This window comes from Corvus hawaiiensis, chromosome 11 (assembly GCF_020740725.1).
Source record: "Corvus hawaiiensis isolate bCorHaw1 chromosome 11, bCorHaw1.pri.cur, whole genome shotgun sequence".
NCBI classification, from domain to species: domain Eukaryota; kingdom Metazoa; phylum Chordata; class Aves; order Passeriformes; family Corvidae; genus Corvus; species Corvus hawaiiensis.
This window is the reverse complement of record NC_063223.1, coordinates 20,719,540-20,737,634: the sequence shown is the minus strand read 5'-3', so window position 1 is coordinate 20,737,634 and position 18,095 is coordinate 20,719,540. Positions and strand designations below refer to the sequence as shown.

Sequence of the window (18,095 nt, the reverse complement as noted above, 5' to 3'; positions counted from 1 at the left end):
AACAGCTAAAAAAATGCAGACTCAATCTGCACCAAGCCCAGAAAAACAGAAGAGAGTATGGGAACTGAGGCCAAACTAAACTGGGCTGACCAGCAGGACAGAAGAGACTGGATGCATGTGGTTGCCAGGGCAGAGTCTCTTGTACAAACACAGAGCTTCTGGCATGTTCTGTATCCAGGAGGGAAGTTTGGAGTGGCAGAAGTTTATTCAAGCCATACTGCTGCCTAATACATCTATGAAAAAGCCTGTGACAACTCAGGACGTGGATCCTACCACACGATGTGGCATTTCTTTATAAACATCCTCATGAACTCTGAAAGCGCTGCAACCTCCCTCTGCTCTCACGTTCCCTCAGATCTCAGAGGCTGCAGGTTTTAGACAACTTTGGACAGCTGCTGCTTGCTCCAGTGCCAGCTCCTTCCATCTTGGCCTTTAGTTTGTAAAACACACGGGTGATAAGGCCAGTTGACTTTAAATGGAATACCATATAATTCCTGAATGGAACTCGAAACAAAGACTGCTTAGAAATACATGCTCTAAAGCAGTGAAATAGACAAATGTTGGCAATTTGTTGTTGGCAATGTTGACTCTGTAGGTAGCCCAAATCCGCATTTTTACCTTGTCTCTCCCTGTATATTTTGTACTTCTTTGTCCTTCACTGTTAAATTGTAATAAAATGTTACCTGCATTGGGAACTGCTGTCCTTGTTCATGCGCAGCCTTTACTTAGGAGCATTTGGGCAACACTGAGCTTGTTTTTCATTAACAAATTGGCCATGTGGAAGGGGTGAACAGGGAAGTCCCTGTCAGATAAGTTACATACGGGGCGAAAATAAAAAACCCAGAGCAAATTGGAAAATCAGGGGAAATGTGTAGTAAATGAATGAAGGCCCAGCACAAGTAACTGCGGCATTCCCCAAACTACAAGAATGAATGTCTCTGCTCTAATTTTTCACTCTATACTGATGAAAAAGCACCGATTCAACTGGAGAGGTTAAAGGGAAGAAAAAAAAAATCACCGTGAAGCCTCAGGAGGGGATTCTCCTGGCGTGAGGCGGCTGAGGGGGAAGGCGTGGGCACCATTTTGTGGGACCCGGGGGAAGGTCACCGCTCCCCGGCGCTGGCGCCGGCCGCAGCCTGGAGCTACAGGGGAAGGGCGGCCGTGGGCACTAGCACTGAGCGCCGCGGCTTCTCCAGCGCCTGGTGCCGGCTCCGAGCCGCCCCTTCTCCCTCCCCGCTGCCCCCGCGGCCATTTCGTCCCCCGCCCCCCCCAGCGCCCCTCAGGGGCGGCCTAAGCGGTTTGCGTAGCGGTTTGCGTAGCGCCGCTGCCCTGGACGGGCCCCGTACGCGGTTTGCGTGGCGGCGCCGCCGCAAGGGGCGGGCGGGCAACGGTGCTTGCGCGGGGAATTGAGCGTAAATGGCCTTTCTGAATAGGGGATGAACAAAATGCGCCCGCAGCTCTGAGCCAAGCCAAAGCGCGCCCAAGGGGGGAAAGATCCCGGGAGAACTCGGGATAACACGGGAGATACGAGCGCGCGGCTGCGGTGACGCGGAGCGCCCGCGCTCTCCGGGCGCGGAGGGCGAAGTTTGGCGGGGACAGGCCGGCTGAGGAGCGGCTGTGTTCCCCCGGCACCCCCCCGCGGCGCGGCGGCAGTTGGACTGCGCCAGAGGTGATAAGTACGGGTTGCGCGGGAGCGCGCCGGCAGTGGGCGCGGGGCGGCGGGCGGTGCGCGCGCTCCGTGTGCGGTCCTTGAGCCTCGGCCCTCTCCCCTCCCCTCGCTCGCTCCGCTCTCGGGCCCTGCCCCGGCCCGCCGTGCCCGGCGCAGCGCTGACAGCCCGGCAGCGCCCGGCCGGGGAGTAGGCGAGACCATCTCCGAGGCGGCGGCTTGGAACTCGTCAAGCTGCCCCGCAGCCCGCAGCCGTTCAGCCAGGCTATGCGCTGCCAACGGGCTCCGCTTAAGAAAAAAACAGAGCGGATCGTGAAAAGGTAGAGGCGCCCGCAGAGGCCCCCGTAGGGCTCTTGGGAAGCGGCCGCTCAGCCCGGAGAAAAGCGGAGGACGCGCCGGAGAGGCGACGGCGCAGGAGCAGCGCGGCGGGGGCGTCCCGGCGGCTCGGAGCATGTGAGAGGTCGGGGGGCCGCGATGCTGCGACGCGCGGAGTTCATCGTGTGCCCGCCCTGGGAGCCCGCCCGCGGCGAGGGGGTGCCGGGGGGCGCCTCCCCGACGCCGCTGAAGGGCGGCGAGCCCCGGCGGGGCGGCAGCCGGTCCCGCTGGCCGCCCGGGCGGCGCGGGAGGGTCCCCGGCGGGGCGCGGAAGCTGCTGGGTAGCCGCACGCACAGCCACTTCCAGCACTACCAGCACCAGCAGCTGCAGCAGCAGCACTGCCGCGCCTTCCGCCGCTGCCACCGCCCGGCGCGGCCGCGGGTGCTGCTCTCCCTGCGGCCCGTCAACGTGCTGGGCCGGCGGGCGCCGGGCATGCGGGCGCCCCGCAACACCAACCAGTTCCTGATGCGGGAGAAGTACCAGCTCATGCACCTGCGCTCGGACTCGGTGGGCACTGAGAGCGGCGGGTCGGACTGCGAGATGGACCCGCTGGACATGGACTCGTACCTGGGAGTGCTGGAGAACGCCCGCGGGGCGCTGATGGAGTGCGCGGGGGAGCCCGGACCCGCCGCCCGCTCCCCGCCTGCCCGGTCCGGGGCCGGGGGCGGTGCGGCCGCGGGTTCCCCGCAGGAGGAGAGCCAGCAGTACTTCCCCTCGGAGGACGATGTGATCGAGAGCGAGCTCTTCATGGAGAGGGACTTCGACGAGTTCTGCAGCAGGATAGCCTGAGCCCCGGGCCGGGCAGGCGGGAGAACCCCGCTGGCTTGGAACCTTTCCACCTCGGAGAGTGGGAGAGGTTTATTTATTTCTCAGCCATTCCTTTGCGTTTTTGTCAGGGGGGTTGGCTAATTTTACAAATGTGTGTGTGTAAACAGGGGGGAACCCCCGGCGCCCCCCTTGTAAATAAAGTGAACTTTTCAGAAGGCGAGATCAAAGCGGATCGCGGGGTTTTTTTGGGGGGGGGCAGGGGGGGCCGCAGGGACAGCCAGAGCCGCCGTCGGGGGCACTGGAGAGACAAGGAGGGAGGGAGGGGACGGGGAGTGACCGGGCAGGGGGGTGGCGACGGCCGAAGTCACGGCGGAGAAGTTTCACGCCTCCCTGGCACTCGCCCCGATTCTGGTTTACGACGGCAAAGTCGTTTAATTATCGCTGCGAGCGGAGGGCAGCCAAGGAAGCGGCCCTTGACACACGGACACGGTGTCCTGCGGCAGGAACAGGGATTTGGGGGTGGGAAGAAGCCGGAGAGCGACAACAGCTCGAAACCCCCAGCTCCACGGGGGCCGGGGTGGGAGCCCTACCCGGGACCCCCGGCTTGGCTCGGGGCGGGCGCAGCGGGGAAGGGAAACACCAAAGCCATTGATCGGCCCTGCGGCTCTTTATTGACCCTCCCTCGCTGGGGAATGCCGGGGGCCCTTTGCCCCCGCCCCCGTGCCACTTCTCTGGGAACAGCTTCCATGGCTGCCCCGTGCTCCTGACAGCAGGTTTATTCCATTAGGTTTATTTCTATTTTACCAACTACAGCAGAGGGAGAAATGTCTAGAAAGATATTTAAAGGGCCACCAGCTGAACCAACTTTGCCAGAGCCAGTTAGGATGAAGTTTGGTTAAGTAACCTGGAGGGCTCCCTGGAGGGAGCAGATCTGGTCAACATTAAACTCACCAAATCCCTGAACAGGGAACAAGGAGGCATCAATTCCAGCCACAAATGGTTAAAAATACAACAGGTAACACATTCCTGGAACTTATTGCCAGGGCAGAAGAGAGGGACATTGTTTTAACAGGTCTGAAACAGGAGATGCAGAGCCATCTCTGGATCATTTCTCATGGTGCCTCCTGCTCCCTCAGTTCCCTGTCACATACCTTGTGCTTTCCCCCCCTTACAGACACGGTGAAATCAGACTGTGTGCCACAAGGACAAATGGAAGGTGTGATGCTGATCTGCAGATAAAGGTGTCCCTGCCCATGGCAGGGGGTTGGAACTGGATGATCTTTAAGGACCCTTCCAACTCAAACCATTCTGGGATTCTGTGGGATGCTTCTTGCAATCACAGACACAGAGACAGGAGTTAACTGTTATCCTTACAAAGGAAACAGTATTATAAGACAAAATACTTGAAATTTGTAGTACCTCAGTGGCAATCCTATGAAAGGAAACGTCCAAAGACACCATTTTCTTCACCTTTCTTAAGAAACAATGCTGCTGAACACATTAAGACCAACATCATGTTTATTTTCTTTGGAAATAGCCAAGTGGTCTATATGTATAACTTTAGTTTGTTTGGTGCAAGTCTGTGTTAGAGCCATGCTTACTCTGGGAATTTTACTCCATGGGAAGTTGTTCCAGGAGAGAGGTACAGGGAGAAATAAACCTCTCACATGGGTAAATGAAACCTAAGTTTGCACCGGTTTGGTCATCAGCAAGTTTGTATTTTATTAATGAATCTAGAGCTGTACTAACATGTTAAATTAATGGTTTGAATGCATGCTTTCTTCTTTTTCTCTGACGTGTGATTGGAACAGGTATGACAAAAACTCACTTAGGAACACTTACTTGGAACTTGGCCTTCATGCTGCTGGTGATTTGCATCGTAATATGGATGTGCCTGGACAGAAGCAAAGTAAAGCAGGAGTGTAAATTAATGAAAGAGCACAGGGCTGTAATTACAGGTCACACAGTGCCTGACAGAATTACAGAGAGACTTTCTGTTGGGGAAGGGAGCCCTGTGTTCTCTCCTCCAGACAGAGACTTGCCATGAATGATCCATTTGTGTTGAAGCCCTGGATGTACATCCAGGCACCAGCCTTGCTCCCCTCCCAGAGGGAATTCTCTTACAAACCTTTCCTTGGTGTGTTACTTGTGTTACTTATATCTGTCTTAATTGTAATTTTTTTTCACTGTTTCCTTCCTTTATCACTTGAATTAGGAATTTCCTGAGTGTTTGGGAAGTATCTGCCTTGTAATGGCTGCAGCCACAAATAACACCTTACTATTCAGTTTGAAAGCACTTAACAAAGCTGAAATTCAAAATATAACCAAGTTCCTCAACGTCAAAGCTGGGAAAAGAAACCAAAAGCTGTTGCCCCAGAAGAACCCAGTGGCCAACACACTTGCTCATCTCCTCAAACTTTACAATGACAGGTTTTATACATTCCTAGGATTTTTCTTTTATAGACACACTTCTCATACAGGTGAGCTTTACAAATTTAAGCAAATGTGATGAGCAGAACCTTCTATATCAAGTCTTTACATCGGTCAATTTTTTTTAGGGGTACAGCTGAAAGTCACTTATAAATAAATACAAAATTCTGGGAAGTCCAAGGCAAACAGGAGGAAAAATTAAGGCCTAGGATGACACAACACAAAGGGTTCTGTTGTAACCTGTGTAAGGTATTTTCATGGCCAGTCTGGGCAGAGGATGATTTAGGATTTGGTAAACTTCCCTGGAAAAGAAAGGTTTGGTAATGTCCTGAAAGAGGCAGAAGCATTTATTATTCATGACTGCCATTTCAGCACACTGCTGAGCAGTGGATTATCAGTGTGTGTGGCTGTTTGAAGTCTCCAGCACGGCAGAAATGCTGCTTTTTGTTGAGGAACAGTGATGCTGCACAGTTCCTGGAAGGTCTTCAGCCACATTCCTAGAAGAAAATTAACCATGAATGGAAGAAAATTGTCAGCCTGTCACCCCTCATTTCCAACTGTGCATTTGTCACAGATCTGACAATGTTCAATTCAACATGGGGTGATAAAATATTTTTTGCTGTCTGCTGTATTAGGAGTGACCATTTTGCTGTCATATGTTCCAATTACATTCAAATGTCTCTGGTTCATTTTTCTTAGCTCTTGTCTTCTTTTCCAGGCAAAAGCTGATGGCTAATAAAATTCACATTAGGCCTAATTTATTTTTGCTGGGTGAGGATACCCTTTTTCACCATGCAGAAAAAAAACTTCAGTCAAACTGGGTGTAGCTCACCACCACTCCTGGCCATAGTGCTGCTACATCATACCCACAACAGGCCAGTTTTAGCTGTGAAACAAGAAAAATAAAATATCATGCAAAGATAAAATATCATGCATCCATCTCATGTTCAACAAACTTTTGCATTTCATATTATCTTTAATGTTAATGATCCTTCTATCCTGAAATTTTATAGTGAAAAAGATCAAATGTTTTATGCAATTCAGAACAAGGCAATTAGTTCAGAATAAAATTCTGATTTATGTGCCTCTCCTCCCCGTGTTTTTTAAGGAAAAGAAACCCAGAGCCTAACAGCAACAGATGGAAACTGAAATAAATAAACACACTGTCTACCAGGATTATTGCCAGCCAGTTAAAAGTCTTTTTCAGATGATGAATACTTTATTTAATAGCAACAATTTAATCAACAGTTGACTCAAAATAATTAAAATTCCAAGCTCCAGAATAGTTCTTTTAAATATAAACCAGCAACTTCTGCCAAGAAAAAAAAAAAAAAGGAGCTTCCTTCTGGCGTGCCCAAGCACTCCAGTCAAGGTAAGGAGACTCAAACAGGGAAGTGCTACAGAAGCTCTGTCCTACCAGTATCCCTGGAGAGCCCGGTCCAGCTGGGAACTGAGTCAATGATCTTTGCTTCAATAAGCATAGAAGGCCCCAAAATATCATGGCAATGTGCTAATTTTGCTGTTTCCAAGTCAGGGGTAAAAAATGTACCTGTCATCAATCCTTGCAAGTGAGTCAGGGCAGCAGTGCTGCTGCCGCTGCCATGAAAAGGGCAAAGTAGGGAGTTTCCTCTTGGTTACTACCACAGACACTTGTCCAGGCCAGCATGTCCCAATTATCTTGCTCCACCCCTTTTCCCTCCACAAATGAACCGTCATGCAGTTCCTGTCCTTATCAGCCCCAAAGCATGAATCGTGCAGGCAAAGTGTGCTGCTTCTAATCCCAAGCCTGCTCCTGTGCCCTGAGTGCCCCTTGTGCCATTTCCAGAGGCGTGTGCCCGCCTCCCACCTTGGGAAACATTGCAGAGAACATTCTTGGCCTCCTGTGTTTATACAACTTGTTGCCACAGGATCCTCAGTGCAGCTTTGAATGGAGCAGGGCTGCTACTTGAGCCCATTTACCAGATCAGTGAAAGATTCTGCTGTTCCCCTGCCAGGCACAGTGAAATCATCCTTGTCACCCTCAGCCTGTCCACAGTGCCCACCCTTGATCATGGCATCTGTCAGTGGAACAGGAAGATGGATGGTCACACCCCAGCTATGTGGCACCTACTTGAAGTCTCACTGTGTTTACTGTGGTTCAAATGTCCAGCAATCTTTCTGCATAGCAAAACCAACAAAACCATGCTCAAAATCAGCTGTGTCCTCAGCACATTTCTATTCCCTGTAACACTTCATGCTCTCAAAGCAAGGAGGCTTTGATATCCTTTGGGAATGAGCTCCCCAAGTTCACCCTGTATTTCATCACGTGCACGTGCTGATTCCATCAGGGTTGTGCAATGCCTCCAAAGTTCTTGTGTTAGAGGAGCTGCTGAACAGCCAGTCTTTATCTCATCTCACTAATGGTTTTATAATCTCTATTGCATTCCAAGTTGTCTCTTCTCTGAACTGAAGGCTTCTGGCATAATCATCTCTTTCTCACACTGATCAGCCCTGGGATCCACACAGAATTATTGCACCTCCTCTTGCAGACTTTCTAATCAATTTCTCTCCATGAGTCACTGATGGTATCTAAAAATTCTTTATCTACAAATGCAGCCTTTGTGTTTTGTCTTGTAAAATTACAGGTGACTTGTACCTGAAAATGTCTTGCTGCTAGAAAGGTCATCTTTTGTAACAGAGATTACTTCCCTGTCACCAAAAGTTACTTGGTTTGTAAATTAGTTTTACCGTAGATCAATTGCAATGAATAAATGTTTCCCTTTTTTTAATGTAAGAGCTGCTAACAAGATGTCTCTCAAGAAAATGCAGCTAAATGCAATTTTAAATAGAGAGAATTTTGGTTCAGTATCAGGAAGGAAGGAATATTTCAAGTGTTGCGTGCTTGCCAGGTGAAAAACTTCTTGTGGTTAACTGAGTCTAGGTGTCCAGTTGGATTTACCATCTTCTCTGTAAAAATATAAAACTGAATCCAGCAGTTTGTAAACAAGCCAAAAAAAACTTGCTTCCAAATGGGAAAAAAAGCAGGAAGGAAAATAAGATCACAACTCTCAGGTACTCCTTATCAATACACAATATAGAGAGCAAAGCTGTTTGTAAGGATATGAGAAGCCAGAGGGGAAATGGGGAAGGGAGGGCAACACTTCCCTGTCACACTACAGTCCTACAGTCACATCACTCCAACCTCAGCTGCTGGAAGAAATGCAGTGCTGAGCAGAGTTCCAGCTAAAATTCATCCCTGGAAACAGCAACAACTGAAGCCTGTTCTCCAGCAGGCTCATGCCTGGCTGTTGACTGAATTGTTTTCAATGTTTTCATCACAATTCTGCATCACGAGTTCATCCCTCTCGAATGACTGTCTGAAAACTGACAGAGAAGAGAACCTTTAACTGAAAGGTGAATCTGGGGCTTTCTTTTGTGGGTTCTTTGATGCACAGGTTGAGCTCATCTTTAATGCAGCATCAGTCTGTGTATTTTCCCTGCTCAGAACAGAAATGACTGGTGTGTCCTACCTTTGAGATCTCTACACCTGGCTCTACAATTATAAGGGACAAATGAAAGAACACTTGGAGCAGCACGATCCCTAACAGACAAAGTTAGAAAAGAAAAATAATCAATAATACGTATTTCAAAACATCTGAACAAGTGTTATTATCCTGTAGCTTGTGTTAAAGGACTTGCAGTGTTCAGCTTTACAAGCACACACAAGAAGGTGCCATCCCTGCTGAAACCTGCTTTTTCCGTGCATTATTTCATTATTTAGTCCTGATCCATCTACACCAGCACTCAGTACCAGAGCAGCTGCATGTGCACAGGGACACCAAGTACAGGTGTAAAGAAACATTCTGAGTGGGTCTCACAAATACCAAGGAAATGCTGGATTAAAAGAGATTCTTTTGTGCTGTTTACACCAGTTTTCCTGCATCCCTATTTCATTGACCCATGTTATGAAAAAAGGCCAATCATATTTCCAGACTTGCTTCAATCCATTTTACAGACAAGAAAAGCCCAGTTGCACATTTCAGGCCATCATGAAATTCTCTCTGTGCACAAGAGAAGACAGTTTTTCCCCCTCCTGTAACCAATTCCTGCAAAATTCAGCAAGTATCAGATATCTACCTAAGGATTTCTACATGAGAGGAGCAGGTAAAGCTATGAGCCTTGCAGAACATCAGACAGCCTCACACAGAGGTTTGAAGTTTCCCATTTTTGTTCAGAGAGAGAAATGAGGCAGGCACACTTGACCCTGGTTTGCCTTTGGATCTCAGACATGCACTATTTAATTATCATTAAAATCATACAAGCATGAAAGAAGCAATAAGCATGCATGGATTATTTGTTTGCTAACACTTACATGAAGAAAGGCGGTCCTAAAGGGCTTGGAAAAGTAAAGCCATAGATTTACTCTACCGTTGCCAGTCAGACAATGCAAGTGTTGCTGTGTTCTGATCCCTTTTGTAGGCCAGGATCCAGTGTGTCAATCAAAATTCTATTAACTGAAAAAAATTGAGTTGGACACTCCCAAAATCAGAAGATTTCCTTTTAGTACTGATTTTATACTCACTGATTATTTTGGGGTACGCTTGAAGAGGAAGCTTAGAAGTAAAATTCCCCTCCTTTCAGGGCTCTTTTGAGGGAAAACTGCCTAAATGTGTGCCATTGTAGGGCTACAAATCCAGCCTTAAAAAGCTGAAGCAAGCTTCTCACTAGTGATCAGAAGGGATTCCTCATATCTCTGTTTTCTGGAAATCATTTCTTGTGTTCACATTACTCCATTTGCTGCTCCAGCCTTCTCCTGTCTCTTCTGTTCCTAAAGATCCCATTTCTCCCCTTTCCTCCATATCTCTCATTGTCTTGTTCTCCTTACAGTTCCTACACACTAAAACCTTCTCTCAGTGGGACTGTAAGGAAGGGTGATCATCAAAACAAGAAACAGTTTCCCCTTCCCACTGTTTGGATGTGAGGACCAAAAATAATCACAAGCCAGCCAGGTTTAAGCACACTAGAAGTACACTCTTGGTGAGAGCAGGGGTCCTTCCAGCTCCTGTGTGACTCCAGGAGGAAAGCACACATCTGCTTCCTGCCATTTGTCCTCTCATATCCCCCCAACATGCACATTGTTATGTTGAATGTTCCCATTAGTTTATGGATCTGTCATCGCAAATGTGTCTCATCCCTGATTAGGCCGACTGATGCAATCTGTCCCTACCTCTCTTCCTGGGGCAAGGAGCAGAGTCTGTGTGTGCAGTACTTTTTCTGAACTAGTTTAAATTTAAGTCCCCGCCATGTTTGCTGTTTTGTGATTTAACACGCCAGATATTTCATACAGGAAACACTAGAAACATTTAACAGTTATCAAAAACATGGAACTATTCTAAAGCTGCTTAACTATCACCTATATTCCCTCAGTTCCTCAGGACAGAAGAGCTTCAGCACTGTGTTGCAGCATAACCTCCTGCAAGGCAGGTCTGCACTGGTGCTATGGCAGCCTCACACCAACACTTTGGACCTCGTTCAGCTCTGCCAGACAGAGGCAAAGGCAGCAGGAGCTGTGTCTGCACTTGTCAGGACAGAGCCTGTCCCTGTGTTCCTACAGCTGTCCAGCCTCTGCATTCAGTCCTCCGAAATTCTCTGGGGTTGGGCTGGTTTTGACCAGGAGATGAGACTTTGTCCTTGCGTCTGTCAGCCACGCCCTGTGGACTCTCCAAGACTGTGGAAACAAACACCAGTGCAGAGCTCTACATTCTCGAAGAATACACAACTAACTTCTGCCAAATTTATTTTTTTCTCTTTTTAGAAATAAATCCATAGTTACATTACATTCCCAACTCCTCAGGTTCTACTTTGACATGTTTTATATTGCTCCCACGTTCAGAAAATATAAAAACTAACAAAAGTTAGAGCTTAACTGTACAGTAGTATAGCAGGAAAGGAAAAAGTTAGACATCTACATTTAACTACTTTCAGTGGCTCAGCAAACCAGACCTGAGCCAACACTATGCTTCTCTGAAAAACTTCTTTAAACCAAAATCCTTGCACAAACAAGTTTCTTCATTGACAATAGATGAGTGTATTCTTATCAGTTGATGATGGCCTATCTAGTAATATTAGAATTACAGAAGAGATCTATGCAAATCAATTTCTGGAGTAATCTCTAGTTCTGTTTATCTCTAAACTACTGCTCTGCTTTGCCTTCATAAATAAAGTGGCCAAACCCAAGACAAGCTAAATGCTTCACACATCAAAATAGAACCTCTGCACAATGTACCTGAAATGCACAGCAGTTTGCATGACCTGGGAAACAGAAGGGGAGCATGGAGCAGAAACTGTTAGCGGCACTTTCCCCATTTAAGGTCTGCCCACTGCTGCAGGCAGAGGAGTGAAGCTGTAGGACACTGGTGGCAGCACTTGCCGGGTGCAGGATTTGTCCATCTGCAAACAGAGCAGATACTTGTCCCCTCACAGCAGGGACCGCATGTGGTATAACTCAGTTTCAGGTCAGAATCAGCTCTTACTTATGGAAACAACCCCTTTGTAACACAAACAAAAGACTAACACAACTTCTAATTTTAGAAGGTGGCTTGCATGGGATCTGCATGTGCTCCTGAGAGGTGACCTGCTTTTTATGTGCTGGATCAGTGCTTCGTGACCCGCTGGATGTTGTTTTGAAGAGTTTTAAGAGACGCTAAAGTGAGATGGCACAGACAGTGCAGGGAAGCACTAGGACCCAGCAGAGCTGAGGAGTGGGATGGGGGGCGATTAGCCTGCAGCTCTGTGCCCTCAATGCTGACTCACATCCTCCAGCCTCTGCTGCGAAAAAGGGGAAAAAATATCCACAGTACTTTAACTTATGTTAAAACATGGCTTTAAAATCAAGTTAAGCTGAGCAAGAAACAGTTAAGTTCACATAGAAAAAAAACTGGCTTCTGATCAGAAGGAGGAGGAGTTTGGCTTTCAGTGATTTTGAATGAGAAGTAAATCCAGGCCATAGTGAAGCTTCCTGCCCGAGTCTGGCCGCCTCAGGGGTCCCCTCATCAGCCCCAGGGTGGCTCCCAGCACCCCTCTTTAACAGCCAGCACCCTTTATTTCCATGGCCGGGGGGAACACAGCGAGCCAGCCATCCCCCCACTGCCACAGGCAGAGGCACATTTTCAAGCCATTACAGGTTTGGTCACTAATTTGGCTTGTGTAAATTGCAAAAGGATTGTCTGTGCTGTACAAGGGGGCCGGGGAGCCTGCACAGTGTCCCAGAGTTTGCCAAAGCCACTGTCACAGGATGGCATTTTGTGAGATACATAAAGACCACGCGTTTTGAAGAGTCCTTTCAGTGCAACAGGTCCCAGAGGGCCTCTGCATTGCAGATTCGTAGAATCACTGAGGTTGGGAAAGACCTCCGAGGTCAAGTCCAGCCATTTAACCCCTGCAGACATGACCCCAGTGAAGGTCAGTTACAGATGTCGGGCCAGAAGCCTTGACACTGGGCAGAGCAGCACCAGGGGTTTGAAAAGGCTGCTCTTGCTGCTCCAGTGGAATTAGAATCCTACCAGTAGGGATTCCTGCCAGGAATCCCTGTCTCACATACAGAATGCAACCAGAGCTCAGTGCTGTCCACCATTTAACCCCCTGACTCGCTGCCTCTGCCCTCACACCAGTATGAGCAGATCTGTTAATGTTTGGAGGGCGTTTTTTCTAGAAATAACTCCTGTTAATGCTGAGCAGTGTTACCCTTTGAACACCTGCCTTCACCCTCTCCTCCCTAAGTAACTGTGTTTTTCACTTCCATATCTTCAGTCCCTTTTCCCTTTTTGATTTTTCAGCCTCTGCACTGGGTTGTTATTTTGATTTTGGTTTATTTTTCTTTTTTTTTCTTCTGAGATTTTGTGAGGACATGAAAGCCAATGCATGAGAGGCTTACAGTGGAAATGGCTTAACAACCTGAACCTGAATTTTTGTCTCTGATTTAGTGGTGAAAAAGGCAAGGCAGGATGTACACTCAGCAGAAGGAGGATGCTCATCAGCTGACACACAACAGAGGAAAGTTATACTTACTGAGACCTGAGCTGTTTAACTTTCCTGAGGTATTGAGAAGTGCTCTCCAGCACTAACTTTCTGTTGCCTGTTCATTTCTGAATCAGACTCACATTGTGGCCATTATTTTGACTTCCTCATTATTCAATAATCTATAGTTCCTCTCCTTGCATTAGCCTGGATTCTACTTTGAAAAAATACTTTTGGATATCAGAAAAAAATGGCCTGCAAAAAAGGGTTAAAATTTAGGCAGAGCAAATGTTTGAATGCTTCAGGAAGCATTTCCTTTCTGGTGAAAGAAAAAAAAAAAAATCACACAAAGAAATTAGTTTTCTGCTTGCTTCTCTGGCCTAAGGTTTATTTTCTACTTCTCCCAGTTTTCCAGGATTCCAATAGCCCTAGAGGGTTCAGTAGTACTGCTTTGTCCAACTCTGTCTTAGGTGCAGAGGAAGTCCATTTCGGCCTTCCAGTACCTGCAAAGAGCCCACAAGAAAGATGGAAACAAACTTTTTACAGGGGCGTGGACAGGCAGGACAAGGGGGAATGGTTTCAGACTGACAGAAAGTAGGTTTAGGTTAGATATTGGGAAGAAATACTTTCTGTGGGGGTAGTGAGGCCCTGGCACAGGGTGCCCAGAGAAGCTGTTGCTGCCTCATCCTTGGAAGTGTTGAAGGCCAGGCTGGATGAGGCTTGGAACAACCTGGGAGAGTGGAAGGTGTCCCTGCCTGTGGCAGGGGGATGGGAGTGAGATGGGCTTTGAGGTTCCTTCCAAGCCTGGCCATTCTAGGATTTTCCAATTCTGTGCTGGCTGTGAAGAGGTCCTTCATGCCAGCAAGTCCCAGCCTCAGCTATACTCCCACAGCACAACCTCCAGAATGGTTTTGTTCAAGAACTACTACAGAGAGAAGCAACCCTTCCTTAGCTGCACAGTGTTTGCACAGCAACTGGTATTTTTACAGGCACCAGAGTTGCTGCACATCGGTCACCTCTGCGGTGTCCCTGACGCAGGTGCTGGGTGTTCCCGGAGGGACTGGCTGCACGTGTGGCACTCCTGCTCCAGGATGGGCAGCACAGCCAGCTCCTTCCAGAGGCACCAGCCTGCTGCTCCTTCCTCACGCAGCTCCTCTGTTCACCCTCCTGGAAATTCTGGGCTGCAGGACAAAAGGGCTGTGTTTAGAAAGCAGCAGAAGAAAGATTTTGTCATTAATGCTACAAATTAGGTAACAAGTGGCATCAAATTCAGTGTCTTGCAAGAAATCAGAATCCCATATTTCCAGGTGTTCTGGACTGGACAGCAAAGTATGAAGCATTGCCTCTCCTCTAGGCCACATTCAGAGACTGACAGTCACTTGTTTCCATCTCTGCACCCTGTTTTCAAACATTGTGTCTACAGTAAAAGTCACAAAAATCTCACTTGAGTGTCTCTCTCTCTTCACTAAGGAGGAGACGTGTCTGAACATGGCCCCAGGAATCCAGAATTAATGAATATTTTATAGTCACATTTTAAGGACATGCACATAAATAAGAGGCCTGCCTAAATGATATTTATTCAGTTGCTGCCTTAATAGGACACCAAGTTAACGAAAAACATCAGCAACTATAGCTAACAGGGGAAGGGGAACAGATAAATACAAAATGCACACAACCGTTATCGCAAACTTTCACTGTGACCAGGAGAAGCACTGCTTTTCCAGAGTTGGCAGCCTAGAACATTGTGATGTGGATTAATTTACCCATCAATAAAAATCTAATTAATTTACTAGTCAGCTGTTAGTAGTTTGATCAAAATGTTAAAAAAACCCTGTTAACAGATCAATTCAGGAGGGCCCTGTAGCTCCCTGGTAGACAAACGAAGGCCATAATGCCAATTTGGTTAGAACCTGGAGTTATGTGAGATAACTTGTATTAGCAGTGTTGTCTCAGATGGTGTTTGTGACCCTTAAACATCTCCCTTAACCTCCCCAGGCCCCAGCTGGAAGGCATGGAGGAGGTTATTTCTGAGGAAGTAACACTTTTCCAAGCTGGGATCTCAGAATGATTATTTGTGAAAGGCTTTTGTTTCACTGATAGGATTTGATTAAAGCTATTCCCACAGTACAATACTTTTTAGTCCATTCCAATGCACCTATGAAACAAGCTTGGAAAACAAGCTTGGAAAACAAACTCAGAGAGAATTAGAATACAGTAATTTCTAGCAGAGTAAAAAAAGTTTCTCACAAGGGGGAAATGGGGAAAACTCAACTTCTCTGCTGGAGGACTATTTCTCAGGTATTTTCCCTCACTGACCATGTGACAGACCTTGTTACTGCAGACCAGGAACCTGCTTCCTAGAACAGCCACTATAAATATGACATCACAATAATTAGCCTTCCTTTTATTTCTCTGCCTGAATGACATTACAGTGGAAAGTCTAAGATAATGTGCTCGTTAACTTTTCCATTCCAAAATTATGTGAAGCCGTAAACTGACAGATTCAAGCAGAAGTATTTGAAGTAAGCTCCATTCGTCTCATTTTTTCCTGGGTTGTCTGCTCAGCATAAGAGACAACGTGTTTTCCATGAATGAGGCAACAATTCCATACCAAATACTAACCTGAAATGTTCTCTTCTGTACCTACTTCACCCTAAAGTGGCTCATTCAATCATGGGAGGCTTTTAAGCAGAGAGTGGAGCTGCAGCCATGACTAAGTGACAGTAATGAGACCAGACAGCTTAAAACCTTGATATTGTTTCTGCCTCATACCCAAGCTGACACCCCACTGAGATCCTTCCACATTTGCCTCCCTTTATGATACTGCAAAAGGCACAGCTCATCAAAAACAACAACATTAATGAGATTTCTGTTGGGATTGCAATACATTTTTCTATTGGGACCATTTGGACACTACTATTTGCCTAATTATTCCTCTCCTAATTAATTCTGCTGGCAGTTACAGATCTTCAGTTGCATAAATACTCTCCTGTGTTTGTTCAATTAAGTGGAAAGATTCCTGTAACCTAATATGTTAACATTAGGATAGAAACAGCTGCATAACCTCCATCCAATACAGAAAATCCTGGAGCTCTCTAAAGGAAAAGCCTATCAAAGCTCCTTAGACCCCGTATTTTTTCCCCTGTAGTTTCTTGTAGTTTTAGAAAGTATATTAAAAATATTTTTTTCCATCCTTCAGAGCTGGTAAAAGGTATTAGATTACTCGTGAGTAAAAAAATAGTATTTCTTTGGAGAGCTACATGGCAAAGAGCTTTACTACACCAAATGATACCACTTAATCTTTAAAGGTTTAAGGAATAAGAGTTCAGCACTCTGCTGCATGATCCAGCATCCACACACAGAGCTGGAGATCACAACAAAAGTTCTGGTGTATTTTGTCTTCCTGGCTTCCGTTCCAGTGGGGAACAGAGAGAACTCATTTACCCAACTCTTTGGAGGAGCCTGTAGCACTGACAGTGTCAGCCTTTGTCTCAGCAAATCTGGTAAAAATCCACTAATAAGAGACCCACAGAAAAATGGATTTCTCCCAGCAGGAAAAAGAATTTAATTGTGCAAAAGGACAAACTCTCTACAAGTGCCCACACGGCCCATGTCAGTGTTCCCTGACTGTTGCAGCTCCTGTGCTGACAGGCCACTTTCCATCCCAAGTCCTCCTACCCAGACCACCCCTCCCTCCTAACTTCAAGGTGCTTCAGACTTGCACCTTTCTAAACAGTAACTGTGGAGGAATAACTTCAGTAATTCCACGTCAGTGGTTTCCGTGCTTTCTGATGTGTGCACAACAGCCTGTTTGCTTTGGTTTATGACTAGTGATTTACACTAAAAATTGCCTTTCAGAGCATGAATGACATGCCAGCAGGTGAACACTTAGCACTACAGGCAGAATTAGCTTTTATGAAATGACAGTCTCAAATTTAGGGACGTATTTAGGACAGCCAGAGTTACACAGAGTGTCTCAGGAGGCCAGGGGGTGGCTGTAATTCAGTTATACCATGGATTTGGTATCTAAATGTTCTTATCAGGAAAGCCTGCCATTTCAGCAAGGTAAAAGTGTTTTAACTCCATTGGATTTTGACAGTTCTCATGATTACTGCACTTTTAAAACAAACACCTCATGGCACACATACAGGCTGCTCACAATGTCTCCATTGGCACTCCCTATCACAGACTTATTTAAGTTTCCAGTTGGAAGCCATCAGCTTGGAAAGAGCTGGTTTAGGTATTTTAATGAGGTGCTGACTTAGAACCCAATTTTAATACTCAGAAGGAATAACAGCTGATAAGTACCGGCCTGCAAGGCTACATGACATACATTACTTTTTCAGACTATAAACGGGATTATTGAGTGCTACAAAACAGAATTAGACTCTTCATTCTCTGGGACTGTGTGGATTAGCTCTAGGTTTTTCAAACATTATCAACGTTATCAATTTTATGCAATGCAAGAACTTCCAGCTGTTTCAGTTAAGACTGCAGTTAAAAAAAAATCATGCCAATTAACCAAAGAACCTCACAAGATAAATATGACACTAACTTCTTTCCAAGGGACACATCCCAGTTAATACAAAACTCCTGTTTAATTGTTCAGCAGTGAAGAGCCTCCTATGACTTAGCACTCCTGCGTATTTAGAGTTATACAAAAGAGAACTACTCCACAGTACGTTTGGCATGGATTCGACATTAGGAAATAATATACTGAATATTGAACAGGGATGCAGTAGATTATACTCACAACCAAAAAAAGAAAGCCTTGGATTTTTATCTCAATAGTTATGAAGCAGGAGAAAACTTTGATAGGAAAAGGATCAGGATCCTTACAACCAGATGGCAGTGAAAATAG

General features: G+C 46.6%; 1 protein-coding gene across 1 annotated transcript; it reads right to left on the bottom strand.

The window, feature by feature from the left end:
* Window positions 1–1,279: 1,279 nt before the first annotated feature.
* LOC125331737 (verprolin-like) lies at window positions 1,280–2,119 on the bottom strand. The gene has a single exon (XM_048316078.1). The coding sequence runs from the start codon at window positions 2,117–2,119 to the stop codon at window positions 1,280–1,282; it is 840 nt and encodes a 279-aa protein (XP_048172035.1).
* Window positions 2,120–18,095: the final 15,976 nt, after the last annotated feature.

Excerpts from the sequence above, each read along its gene's own strand:
- LOC125331737 (XM_048316078.1), bottom strand. The coding sequence starts at position 2,119 with ATGCTCCGAGCCGCCGGGACGCCCCCGCCGCGCTGCTCCTGCGCCGTC.